This window comes from Entelurus aequoreus, linkage group LG06 (assembly GCF_033978785.1).
Source record: "Entelurus aequoreus isolate RoL-2023_Sb linkage group LG06, RoL_Eaeq_v1.1, whole genome shotgun sequence".
Taxonomy (NCBI): Eukaryota; Metazoa; Chordata; class Actinopteri; order Syngnathiformes; family Syngnathidae; genus Entelurus; species Entelurus aequoreus.
In genome coordinates this window covers 57,853,334-57,867,613 of record NC_084736.1, presented here as the reverse complement: position 1 = coordinate 57,867,613, position 14,280 = coordinate 57,853,334, and the positions used below count along the sequence as shown (strand labels likewise).

Here is a 14,280-nt window from a genome sequence, read left to right as displayed (position 1 = left end):
TAAACAGGACAATACTGCCACCTACTGGATAGCCTGCAGAACACTGAAATTCAAGTATGTCTTTTATTTATATGTATAATAAAATTAAAAAAATAAAATAAAAATATATATAGCTAGAATTCACTGAAAGTCAAGTATTTCATACATATATATATATATTATATATATATATATATATGAAATACTTGATTTGGTGAATTCTAGCTGTAAATATACTCTCCTCTTAACCACGCCCTTAGCGACGCCCCAACCACGCCCCTCCCCCCCCCCCCCCCCGACCACGCGCCCCCCCCAACCCCCCACCTCCCGATATTGGAGGTCTCAAGGTTGGCAAGTATGGGTATAAATGATGACACAACTCAAGGCACAAATGCCAGAGGAGTGAGGGAAAATCTTGCCCAAGTCTCGCACGTTATGAACCACCTAGTTTGAGTACACCCTTGTTATGAAAATATGGACACCCAAGCATATTTGATACTGCACATCCTCATTAAGGTCACTTATGGGTGAATTTGAGCCTATCCAAGCTAACTTCGGGTGTAAGGCAGGGCACACCATCGACTGGTCGCCAGGCAATCGAAGGGCTAGAAAAACAATCATTGACACCTAAGGACTATTTAGAGTCGTCATTTAATCTAACTTGGTGTTTGGGAGGAAGCTCGAGTACCTGAAGAAAATCAATGCAAGATGCAAACTCCATACAGGGATGCTCCAATTGAGATTTGAACCCAGATCTATTTATTGTGCAGCAGACACAATGTCTACTCAGCCACCGTGCTGCCTATTATGGACATGCGTCGACAATTTCAACAACCGGCGAAGTCATCTAGACGGTCATTCTTTGTATTGGGTCTTCTTTTACAAGTATCCCAGTTCGTTTCGACAGAAGTGGCAAAACAAAGGGACGGTGAAACACAGACAAGTGAACTGCAAACAAAAGAAACACAAAAAATACATAATCAGATTATATTAAAACAATCCATTAAGGATATTACCACAAATGAACACTTCTGTGTGGACTCAAATTGTTTCTTAGTAAATAAATTAAATAAATTACTGTAAATCTAATATATCTTATTACCTACTTCAGGAGGTTATGCATTCATTGAGGTGTGTCTTCCGGTTAGTTAGTTAGTTAGTTAGTTAGCAATATAACTAAAAAAGGTCTGATGAAATGTTCAGCAAATGGCTCAAATGGGAAAAGGAACATGCAATTTACAAGACCCAAAACCAGTGAAGTTGGCACGTAGTGTAATTTGTAAATAAAAACAGAATACAATGATTTGCAAATCCTTTTCAACTTATATTCGAAGCGGCGACGTTTCTGGGTGTTGTTGATGAATGGCTTTCACTTTGCATAGTAGAGTTTTAACTTGCACTTACAGACGTAGCGATGAACTGTAGTTACTGACAGTGGTTTTCTGAAGTGTTCCTGAGCCCATGTGGTGATATCCTTTACATGCTGATGTCGGTTTTTGATGCAGTACCGTCTGAGGGATTGAAGGTCACAGGCATTCAATGTTACGTGCAGTGATTTTTCCAGATTGTCTAAACCTTTTGATGAAATTACGGACCGTAGATGGTGAAATCCATAAATTCCTTGCAATAGCTGGTTGAGAAATGTTGTTCTGAAACTGTTCGACAATTTGCTCATGTTCACAAAGTGATGACCCTCGCCCCATCCTTGTTTGCGAATGACTGAGCGTTTCATGGAAGCTGCTTTTATACCCAATCATGGCACCCACCTGTTCCCAATTAGCCTGTTCACCTATGGGATGTTCCAAATAAGTGTTTGATGAGCATTCCTCAACTTTCTCAGTATTTATTGCCACTTGTGCCAGCTTTTTTGAAACATGTTGCAGACATCAAATTCCAAATGAGCTAATACTTGCAAAAAAAAAAAAAGGTTTCCATTTTGAACGTTAAGTATCTTGTCTTTGCAGTCTATTCAATTGAATATAGGTTGAAAATAATTTGCAAATTATTATATTCTGTTTTTATTTATGATTTACACAACTTGCCAACTTCACTGGTTTTGTGGTTTGTATAAATCGTATAGATTTTAGAGAAAATGTATTTTATGTAACCTTCCCGAGAGGGACAAGTGGTAGAAAATGTATGGATGGATGTTTACTTTGCTAAACTGCAGTTCTCTCTGTGTGTATGCTAGCGGCCCCGCCTCCACCCACGTAGACAAAGAGAGTGGACAACTGACAAGAGGGTTCACTCTGTTTATTTGTTTCCGCTATAGAACTAGGTCCTGACACCGATGCAGTGAGTGAACCCTCCTGTTTGGAAGCAACAGATGTACAAAACAAACACACAGAGTCTTGGAAAATCCATGTATCTTTTGATTTGTTTGTCTGTCCGTCTGTTTGTTAGCTAGCAACATAGCTCAAAAATGTATGGACAGATCTGGATTACATTCAAAAGAAGTGTCAGAAATAGGATCAGGAACAAGTAATTAGTTTTTGGGGGTGATCCAGATTACTCTCTGGATTCAGGGATTTTTAAAAAGGATTATTGACTATTGGGAGGTCTGCCCTCTCCAAGTGCTTTGCTAGTTAATAATGAAATAATTTTATCTTTGGACTATGCTCAGGGCCAATGAAAATTTAGCTGATGGCAGAAAATAGCCCTCAACCTTTACTTTGCGATATATGTACATCCATTTTCTCACATTCACTTTACCTAAATTTTAACCTACATTTGCTCTTCTGTTTACAACCTTGCTGCCTTTAATTGGCTTTAACCATGCACGCACAATAAAAATAAAGTTGACTTTCACTTTTACCTTTATATTGTAACTCTTAGTTGTGAATAACAAGCTGAAATTTGCTTTACCTGTATGATAAACATTGTTACAACGCCTGCCCCCGTGCTACGGTAGTTTCCTGCAAACCAGTCCCTGAGTTTATAGAGACAACCCTAAAAAAAGACAGAAACATGAATTCCTTGACACCAAGAGATTAATGTATTACAAAGGCCAGTTCTTGTTTACACAGTAAAGTTAAAGTTGAAGTACCAATGATTGTCACACACACACACACTAGGTGTGGTGAAATTTGTCCTCTGCATTTGACCCATCCCCTTGATCACCCCCTGGGAGGTGAGGGGAGCAGTGGGGAGCAGTGGGCAGCAGCGGTGCCGCGCCCGGGAAAAGTGTGGATTGAGTCAAAGATTAGGAGGACACAAAACAACAAAAAAGCTCTTTAACACACTATTACCTGAGTGAGCGTATTAAAAAAAAAACCTTGAGTGCAGTCAGTGTTGGCTTATAGGCGTGAAGTGTCAGTGCTTTTTTTTCTATAGGCTATGTGTCATCTGACTGACTGGCGACAAGTCCAATGGGGACATTCAAAGTTAGCAGGGATAGTTTTACTGTGAGCAAGAACGCATAAGCGGTACAAAATGAATGGAGGGATGGATAACCTCTTGCCAGTTGGCATGAAGGGTTGAGGTGCAAGGATCCTGACTACAACAGGAAATGGGTGCGTTACCCAGCCAATCTGCCTCCCCACGAACTCCACAACACCTAAACTGAACAGAGAAAAAAAGCAAAGATTTTAAGAAAGGGAACTGCTATGTTTGAACATTTTTAAGGGGAACTATGCTATTTTTTTGGAATTTTGCCTATCATTCACAATTTTTATGAGAGACAAGAACGCACGTAATTTTTTTTATTAGGAGTTTAAAGATTAAAAAAGACGCATGGAAGATGCGGCTAATGGGAGTCACCGTTGTAGCCTTCAAGGCCTTCTAAGACAACTTCAAAACCCACTATCGATGTTATGTATACACACTGCAAGTCTATGTAGTAACAGACACGTTCATAACAATATGTAACATGTTCAATATTTACCGTATTTTGATCCTTTTAATCTGACTTCTTCCTCGCATTGATTTCCGTTTCCATAGGAACGCGCGTCCGACTTCTAGCAACAACTGTGTGTTTCTACTTCCGGATACAAAACGTTTGTGTGTGTTCTAATCATGGAAGACTTGGTAACAAACAAGGAATACAACCTTTTTTGGACAAATGAGCATTCACAACCTTATCTTTTTAAAGCTGAATTAACAAAGGATTAACTACCGCTTCTATAAGCAAGCATGAAGATGAGTGAGACGTTGGAGCAGACGGTGTCATGATCTGTTGCTCGGATCATGTTTTGTTTAGTTAAAGACTCCCTTAGTTCTGTTTCAGCACCCCTGGGTTTGTGTTTTCTTGGTTGCCATGGGTGCTGATTATTTTCACCTGCCTCTGGTTAGTGTTCAGGATGCTCACCTGCTCCCGGGCACTAATCAGATTTATTTATCTGTTTATTCCTGCTTTTCGCCACACACAGTCTGGCTGTCTTGTTTGCTCCATGCAACAAGTTACATGTGTTTACCGTTTGATTCCTGAATTAAGCTTCGCCATTTGTTTGCTTGTTTCCCATGCTAAGCTTTCCCGTTCGCTTTTCCATAGCTACCCGTGCTATCGGCACGCTCTCCTGTGTTTTTGGATTTTGCCTGATTTATGAAAAATAAATCATTGTCTTACCTGCGCACTGCCTCCGGAATTCCGTCTGCATCTTGGGGAAACGATCCGCGCTGTAACATGGGACCCCGCCGTAACAGGAGACAGCCAGGCTGAGTGTGGCAAAAAGCAGGAATAAATAGCTCTCTGATTAGGAGCTTGTGAGCGTCCCGAACACTAGTCAGAGGCAGGTGAAAATAATCAGCACCAATGGCAACCAAGTACGCTGTCTGGCTAGCTGTGTACAAACAAACATGAAATGTGTCAGGCTTGTCACTGACAGTTTGATTATGTTTTGTTTTTTTCTCTGTTTGTTTTAATTCCTGTCAGCACTCTTATTTTGGTTCCTTTTCCTGCATGTCTCCCTGAGCGCTTTTTTCCCTCCCCTGTACCTGATTGGCAGTCTGGCACACCTGTTGGCAATTGCCAATCAGGATCCTATTTATACCTGCCTCTCCCTCCAGTCAGTGCTGGAGTATTACTAGCTGTATGCTGTGGACTGTGAGCTGTTCCTGTATGCTGAATGCTTTAGACGGTTTGCTGTCTCCAGTTCTCCTTGGTTCCTGGTTTCCTGTTTTCTGGTTCCTGTTTGCTGTCTCAAGCTTGCCTGTTTCCTGGTTTCTGGTTCGTGTTTTCCCTGCATTTTTTGGACATTAAAATGTTTTCCTGCACAGAGCCTGCCATGAGCCTGCCATCTCTGCATCTTGGGGTTTGTCACCACCACTTCTTGACAGAATACTCCAGCCAAATACGAACCCCGCAGACATTTCTATGGCGGACAGGCTTGACAGGATCCTGGCGCTGATGGCCGAATGAAGGAGAACTTTTGCCTCCTTTCAAGCTCCCTCCCACCCATCCCTGTCGTCTGTGGGCCTCTTTGGGGATGTCTTGGATCCGTCCTTTGAGGGGGTTGGGGGGGGGCTATGAGTAGCTGTGTAGCTGGGGAGGCACAGCTACTTCTAACTCCAGTGGATCTGCCGTAGTTGCCGCCATCCACCCCGGTGGGCCTACAGACGGCGCCATCAACCCCGGTGAGCCCTCCCACGCCGGCAGACGAGCCGCCTGCTCCTCAGGCTCCGCCCACACCGGCAGACAAGCCGCCTGCTCCTCAGGCTCCGCCCACACCGGCAGACGAGCCGCCTGTTCCTCGGGCTCCACCCATGACCCCGACGACATTGTCTTCCTCGTCGTTGGCTGCGCCCACGCCAAATACATTAGCTTCTTCGTCTCTGGCGGGCCGTCCCACTGCGTCGCCAGCTTCCTCGTCTCTGGCTTCGACCACGCCAACGACATCAGCTTCCTCGTCTCTGGCGGACCGTCCCACGGCGTCGCCAGCTTCCTCGTCTCTGACGGGCCGTCCCACGGCTTCACCAGCGTCTCCAGCTGGCCTGACGCACGGGCGGCCATTAGGCTTCCTGTTTCCTGGTTCCTGGGTGCTGCTCAAGTTTGCCTGTTTCCTGGTTTCTGGTTCGTGTTTTCCCTGCATTTTTTGGACATTAAAATCATGGTTTCCTGCACCAAGCCTGCCATCTCTGCATCTTGGCAAAATGTGGGCTAGTACTCTACAGATACTGCAATATGATTGTTTATGTTTTTCAGTTAGTACAGATTAGTGTCTTATCGCATTGTGTTGTGCATTACAAACTCAAACTTGTTTCGTGCTAATGTAGAGGCTAGCTTATCTCCTACCTTAATTAGCTTTTACGGCTAATACCGAAGCACACCAATGTGTTAGTACACTAGAATAAGAGTTCCTCAGTGTTTGCTCTTACAATAACAGTGTCGCTGCAGTTTGGTTATTATACAGGTTATTGGAGTTAATGGAGTATTGGTGATGTTTTTTTAATTAATTTCAAAAGTGATTTAGAGGTAGAATTGATTGCTCCCATTAGCTGCATTCTCTTCTTGTCTCTCATGATTGTAAACAATAGTGAAGTGAATTAATTAACTCATATTATGTTTTGCATATGGTGAATGTTTATATTCATCTTGGAGAAATCAAATTACCAGTAGGTAGGCAATGGTAGGCATTTCAGTTTTCAGTTTTGGGCACATAATAACATAGGGTCCTTTAGTGTTGACATTTGTGTGTGGATTTGATTAGTTCTCGCGGAAGAAAAGGCAAAAAAATTGGACCTCTGTATGCAAAGGTGATGGCCCTATTCGTGAAAAGAGACTACATGTTTAGCTTAATGTCAACATCTAAGTTACGACCAGCATATGTTGTTTTTCAGTCACTTACACACAAACATCCACTTTATGGTCAGTATGCGCTCTCCTGACCCAGCACACACACACAGACAGGAGGTAGGTATATAAAAGCTGATGGTTTGACTTCTCCAAGTTAGGAGTGCCTCATTTTTGACCTGACCTCTTCCAGGAACTGCAGTCCTGTATAATGACGCTCACTTGTAATAAAGTAACTTTTGGTTCAGTAAGGCATCTTTGACGTCTCTTTTGATCCAGCCACACTGCCGTGTCACCCTTCTGTCTGGACGAGGGTGACAAGCCCAGAAATACACATCAGTAGCAAAAATTCCAAAAAAGTGCAGTTCCCCTTGAACATCAGAATGGTGGTATGGGATATTTGTTTTGTACATGGCTAACAAGTTACATTAATGAACATCAGAAGATTACATTTGCACAGTATGACAAGTCACAATATGAGTAATAATAAAGTGTAAACAATAGGAGTTATGATAAGAGTAAATTAAATAAGGATAAAGACAATAATGACGAATGTGTACAGAATACAGGACAAACACTGCAATAATACATTTGTATCAAAGTGAGGGGATGAACAGGATTTACCAGGTGCTGGACAGAATCAAAATCATCTTTAATGATCTGGTTTTCCTCTGGACCGGATTGTTTGTAGACCTGCAAACTTTGCATTAGGTCGCTCTCAAAGTATGTGTCAATCTGCAATGTAGACAGGAAACTATTGTCAACAATAACACAGTATAGACACATTGCTCCTTAATACTTTTCAAATGTTCTTGTAGTGAGACAATATTTTCGGTATATTTGATGGCATTTTCATCCCAGCATGTTTTGACTGTCATCTGCAGTCTTCAGAAGGGTCACCTGACCACTGTGACGTGTTGCCTGTTCCTACAGGCGTGGCCAACCAAGCAACCAAGCACGTCACAATGGTCAGGTGACCCTTCTGAAGAAGACTGCTGATGACAGTCGAAACATATCAGGTAAAAAATCCATCTAATATACCGAAAATATTGTCTGACTACAAGAATATTTAAAATGTACCATATTTTACGGACCATAGGACGCACTGGATTATAAGGCGCAATGCCGATGAGCGGGTCGACTCAGGTCAATTTTCATACAAAAGGCGCACCGGATCATTGGGCGCATTAAAGGGGTCATATACTGTATATATATTTTTTTTTTTCTAAATTTAAAACACTTCCTTGTGGTCTCTATAACATGTAATGGTGGTTCTTTGGTCAAAATGTTGCATAGATTATGTTTTACAGATCATCTTCAAGCCGCTTTCTGACAGTCGCTTCAGGATGCGCCGTTTGGTGGACGGTCTTATTTACGTGACTCACCTTCGGCAGCATCTTTTCTCAGTCTCTTTGTTGTAGCGGTGTAGCGTGCAAGGACGGGAGTGGAAGAAGTGTCAAAAGATGGAGCTAACTGTTTTAATGACATTCAGACTTTACTTAAATCAATAACGAAGCAGCATCTCCTCATCCGCCAGAAATGTGTCTCGTGAAAAACGGTCCGACCGGAACTCTCTAATAACTAAAGTTCCTTGGGTGAATGATGTAAACTCACTACATCAGTATGTTTTAGCATTTTCATGGCAGATATAAGTAAGAACTTTACACTACTTTATATTAGAATGGCAACAGCAGAGGATGAATGTCCCATATCAAGAAGATACAGCACGGTCTACAAAGGCGGACACGAACAATTTTTCAGGATTTATGCAGATCCCAAATACAGATCAGCAGGAACCAGAAGGTAAGAAAAGTTGCTTTGGCATAATATTGCGAAACAAAAAACGCCAGATAATTGTCTTACCTTATACACACACCATAATAATACTCATTTGTTGAAGCACAGTACAATCCATCAAGCGGTGCAGCTTCATAGCTTACCAAAGTTGTACTGAAACATTTTGATAGATTTTTGAGCGCCGTGCGTAATGTTCTATATTTTCAATGGAACATATAACATTTTGGTTTTGTTTACTTGAGTCATATTGCAGACTACACGTGTCTCTAATGTGTGACTGCCATCTACTGGTCACACTTATCATTTCACCATGTACCGAATACAATAGCTTTGAGGTCGGTAAGCACAACCAAAATAATTCCGTACAATAGGCGCACCGGGTTGTAAATGAAAATGAAAATGAAAGGATTTTAAGTGCGCCTTATAGTCTGAAAAATACGGTATATAAATAATGGCATAATGATCTATTGCCACAAGAGAAATATAGTAAATGCTCTGTGATCTGTAAACGGGGATACTGTGCTGACAATCAGGCTGTTTGCACAGGCATAATTTCAAAAACTATAGTACCACTCTGCTGTAGACCAGGAACACACAGGCCATGGCCAGCTCCACCAACATCAGAATGAAGAGCAGGATAAAAAACTGCAATTGGGGAACAATCACATTTACATTTTTTAGAATGTTTGTGAATTATTTCCTAAAGGGGCCCTATCCTTCTCATTTCAAGAGCTTTTCAAATGGTATTGGATCCAGTGGGGCACTTACATAGGTTTATTTAAATAAGTTGTGTACCGGGCAAATACAGAGAAATTCTGCGTTCTTCTCTTCTTGGACTAAACGCTTAAATTCAGCAGCCTCTTCTACTCTGCTGCAATTGGTCAGGGGTTGAAGGTTTCAGTGACGTGCGGTGAGGTCCATGGCTGGTGAGGCACTGACTTCATCACAGTCAGATTTACAAACATATGAACCCTAAAGCAGTGGTCCCCAACCACCGGGCCGCGGCCCGGTCCGCAGAATAATTTTTTATTCATTTTTTATTTAAATTTTTTTTAAAATTAAATCAACATACAAAACACAAGATACACTTACAATTAGTGCACCAACCCAAAAAACCTGGACATGTTTCAAACATTGGCGGGGTTTTTGCGTGAGACTGAGCCTGTGCCTTCATTCACCAAGCTGCTCGATCACCTGTCTGTGCTTTTAAAAGAGTTTGAGCGCTACTTCCCAACTTCAAAAGACCCACGAACTGCCAAGGAATGGATCCACGACCCATTTGTCAACAAAGCAGATGAATCCAGCATGTCTGTGCAAGAAGAAGATCAAATGCTGGAGATCGCAAATGACGGCAGCCTTAAAAGTGTATTTCAGACAAAAACTCTGCCTGTTTTCTGGATTAAAGTCATGGCAGAATACCCTGAGCTTGCCACCACAGCACTGAAAACACTGTTGCCATTTCCAACATCCTATCTGTGTGAAGCGGGATTTTCTGCAGTGACAGCCACCAAAACAAAACAACGGAGCAGACTGGAAATAAGCAACACACATCGGGTGTCTTTGTCTCCCATTACCCCCAGTTGGGACTGTCTCGTTGCAGAGAAACAAGCTCAGAGCTCCCATTGATTTAGCGTAACGGTGAGTTAAAAATCTCATGCACTTTATATTCGTTTTTAATGTTGTATCTGCATCTTATTTTGAGGGCATGTAAACGTTACCATAGCAACGAAAATCAGAGCGCGTTTGGGCAGAGGGAAGTGAGGGAGAGGGAGAGGAGGAGAGCTTGTGAGTCGACTCGGGCACACAAACATGCTGGAGGCTTATCTGACGGTTCAAACTGACAACTTTATTTCAGCTGTTGAAAAATAACATTCATAATGACAGTAGTGTGGAATTGCTGGTTCTTGTCATTTATATATTTTTCCACGTCATTTTTTTATTTATGTAATGGGCAGAGAGGAAGTTACCAGAGACTTCGATGTTATACTCATGTTATGTTGTTGGCGCAATGTGCTAATAAAGGTCCATATGAGTACACAGTGGATTCACGTTTATTATTTAAATTTTTTCATGACAAAAAAAAAAATTATACTCGTTATGTTGTTGGCGTAATGTGCTAATAAAGGTCCATATGAGTACACAGTGGATTCACGTTTATTATTTTACTTTTTTCATGACAAAAAAATATATATACTCGTTACGTTGTTGGCGTAATGTGCTAATAAAGGTCCATATGAGTACACAGTGGATTCACGTTTATTATTTTACTTTTGTCATGACAAAAAAAAATTATACTCGTTACGTTGTTGGCGTAATGTGCTAATAAAGGTCCATATGAGTACACAGTGGATTCACGTTTATTATTTTACTTTTTTCATGACAACCCATCCCCCCCCCCCCCCCCCCCCCCCCGCTGGACAAATTATCAAGAGTTGACCGGTCCGCAGCTACAAAAAGGTTGGGAACCACTGCCCTAAAGAGTATCTTATTCACCATGTGATTGGCAGCAGTTAACGGGTTTAAAAGCTCATACTAGCATTCTTTACACATACAAACTGTAGCACACAAAAAAGCACATTTAATAAAAAAAACATTATTATGGTCTTACCTTTCTTGCTGGACATCCACACAGCCAGCCTTTGCGTGTGTACCACGCCGTTTGAAAAGAAAGGGTCTTATGTCCCGAAGTCAAAAGCAAACCTTTTAGCTCCGGCGTTGGTCTACCTTAAATTATTACCTCCTGCTTCGATTGAAAGTCCAGTTTAGAAAACTGTTTTATTTTACATATGTAATCCTCCATGTTTTTAATAAAAGTTCAGGCGAGAGGAAATAAAAAATCGCTGCACTTATTGCTAACTGTTGCTTGTTCTCACTTCTTCTACGGCCGAGGAATGATCTCTGGGATCACTACCGCCCTCTACCACCAGGAGGCTGGATTACTGCGAGCCTCAGCCAGGACGTCTTTTGCAGCAGTTTTATGAATGCTCAGCACAAAAAATACTTTACACACATACAGTTGTTGACAAAATACACTGTATATTATATACCTCAACTAACTAAACTATGCCATAGTTTAGTTAGCTGATATAATTCATATAGCAATACGGTCTCACTGCATAGCAGGCCAGCAGTTAGCCGAGTCATTGCGCACAATCCATGTTGAGGCACAACTGAGTGACGTGCCTCAACTGGCTGCTGATCACCGCACCGTCTCTTCTCAGTATTTGAACGGCAAATGTGAAAATAAAAATAAAAATAATCTAAAATTGGTGAAGTTTAATGGAAAATAACTTTAGTATAATCACTGGATACATATAACAATTTAATTATTTTTTTTTTCTTTTTACATTTTTTTTCTTTCCATGATGGCAGGTGAGGCCCCACTCCCCTGCCTCTACTGACTGCACGTCACTGGAAGGTTTGCCCCAACCCCCAAGCTCTGCCACCGCTGCATAGAAACAAGCCCTCTCAATATATATGATGAATAATTCCAGAATCTCTCATCTTTCTCTTCCCACTCCACATGTGGAATGGGAAGAGCAAATAGCAACAACCTACTGTGGTTCTTTCTTGCTTCTTCAAAAACCATTGCTGCTTTAAGGGTGCTACAGCATAGTCGATAAAAACGATGAAATGATGAAATAAGTCTTTTGGGTTGGTGCACTAATTTTAAGTGTATCTTGTGTTTTTTATGTTGATTTAATAAAACTTTTTTTTTTTTTATTTAAAAAATAATACATTCTTTTTTTTTTTTCTTTTTTGATTTCTTGTGCGGCCCGGTACCAATCGATCCACGGACCAGTACCGGGCCGCGGCCTGGTGGTTGGGGACCACTGCTTTACAGAATAAATACATTTGAAAAAACAAGTGCAACTGTACTTATTTGCACAAATGTGTTAACATTGTATTTCAATGGCATATTGCATTGTAACAAGTTCCACAGCAGTTTCTATCCTGTTCTTACCTTATCTCATTGATCTCATCTCATACTGTATGTGTGTTTATGTGTGCGTACACATGAAAAACATAACAAATACATGAACATAACAATGAACAGAGTTGTACTTTTTAGATGTCTGGGCCCTATGCAATATGTACACATATTCTTAATATAGTATACTTTTTAACTGACCTTTATTTGACTATGTTTGTCTTTTTGTAGGTGGTTAAAATATGCGGTGCTGCTGAATGCCGTCCAACGTTACTTTACTGTGTGTGATACATTGACTAACGTAACGTTTTGTATAGGTACCTCATGCAACCCTGCTTAAAAAAAATCACTCGACAAAAAGTATGAATAAGGTAGCGAACTGCAGTGGACGCAACAGATTGCCGTGTTTGCAATGACGTTATAACCATAGACATCTTATAAGTAGACGTAGCATTGGCTGCTGTGACGCGAGCAATTTGGCCGCCATCTTGAAGTGGTGATGAAGAGCCGGCGAGCAGCCTGAACTGACAGTTGACAGGTAGAAAACAAAGATGCCGGGCTGGTGTTCAGCGTTTTCCTGCTCAAATGAGCGGACTGTTGAAAATAGGAATCGGGGGATTACTTTTCACAAGTAAGATTTAACATTGACGTAATATTGGTTGTATTTTGTGAAAATAATATTACCATAGAGTTGAGAAGGAGCAAAGATCTTCAATATTTGTATGTGAAAATCACAAAGAAATCTTCTGGGGGAGGATGACGCCCATACGGGGGTTTGGTTTACAAACTTTCAGCCCCACCTAAAACAAAATTCACCAGCCACTGATTATAATGCATTCTCATTTTAGGCAAAATATAAGACAATACTTTCTTAACAGTATAATTTTAACCAGGAATACGTCTTCAAGTAACAATATTCAAATACTAACATTGTTGGGTAAGACAGAATTTGGTTTTATTCTGAATCCAGTGAAACAGATTGGTGGTTTTAGCTGATATAAAGACTTTCAGGTGTTTATATATGTTTATGTTAAAGGATTTGGCAGACGCTTTTATCCAAAGCGACCTACATAAAAAATACATATAAAACAATCACTGTAAACATGATCATTTAAAGGAAGAATGTAATACAAAATATCAATACAAAGTGTCAAGACAATAAACTCTCTGCTGCTGCAGGAACAGCATACAGTCTATAGGTCCCTAAGATATATAGACATGTAATTTATTCATACATTGTTTATGTAAGATACATGCATGTATATATAACCTAATCATATTGTTTCTTCAACTTAAAGGCCTACTGAAACCCACTACTACCGACCACGCAGTCTGATAGTTTATATATCAATGATGAAATCTTAACATTGCAACACATGCCAATACGGCCGGGTTAACTTATAAAGTGCAATTTTAAATTTCCCGCTAAACTTCCGGTTGAAAACGTCTATGTATGATGACGTATGCGTGTGACGTCAGTAGTTAAACGGAAATATTCGGACACCATTGAATCCAATACAAAAAAGCTCTGTTTTCATCTCAAAATTCCACAGTATTCTGGACATCTGTGTTGGTGAATCTTTTGCAATTTGTTTAATGAACAATGAAGACTGCAAAGAAGAAACTTGTAGGTGGGATCGGTGTATTAGCGGCTGGCTGTAGCAACACAACCAGGAGGACATTGACTTGGATAGTAGACGCGTTAGCCGACGCTAGCCGCCGACCGCACGGATGATCGGGTGAAGTCCTTCGTCCTTCCGTCGATCGCTGGAACGCAGGTGAGCACGGGTGTTGATGAGCAGATGAGGGCTGGCTGGCGTAGGTGGAGCGCTAATGTTTTTATCAT

The 14,280-nt window shown here is 41.0% G+C and overlaps 1 protein-coding gene across 2 annotated transcripts in view; it reads right to left on the bottom strand.

Annotated features, from left to right (window-relative positions):
• Positions 1–344: 344 nt before the first annotated feature.
• Positions 345–14,280, bottom strand: part of LOC133651605 (leukocyte surface antigen CD53-like) — a 28,383-nt gene continuing 14,447 nt past the window's right edge. The window contains exons 4-9 of one of the 2 annotated variants that reach the window (XM_062049584.1): positions 9,074–9,148; positions 7,331–7,441; positions 4,544–4,632; positions 3,433–3,540; positions 2,845–2,928; positions 345–927 (exon numbers count right to left, since the gene is read on the bottom strand). In XM_062049584.1, coding sequence (XP_061905568.1) covers positions 2,862–2,928; positions 3,433–3,540; positions 4,544–4,632; positions 7,331–7,441; positions 9,074–9,148 — 450 coding nt within the window. In that variant the 3' untranslated portion in view covers positions 345–927; positions 2,845–2,861. The remainder of the gene's footprint in view (positions 928–2,844; positions 2,929–3,432; positions 3,541–4,543; positions 4,633–7,330; positions 7,442–9,073; positions 9,149–14,280) is intronic. The other variant, XM_062049586.1, reaches the window with a different exon arrangement.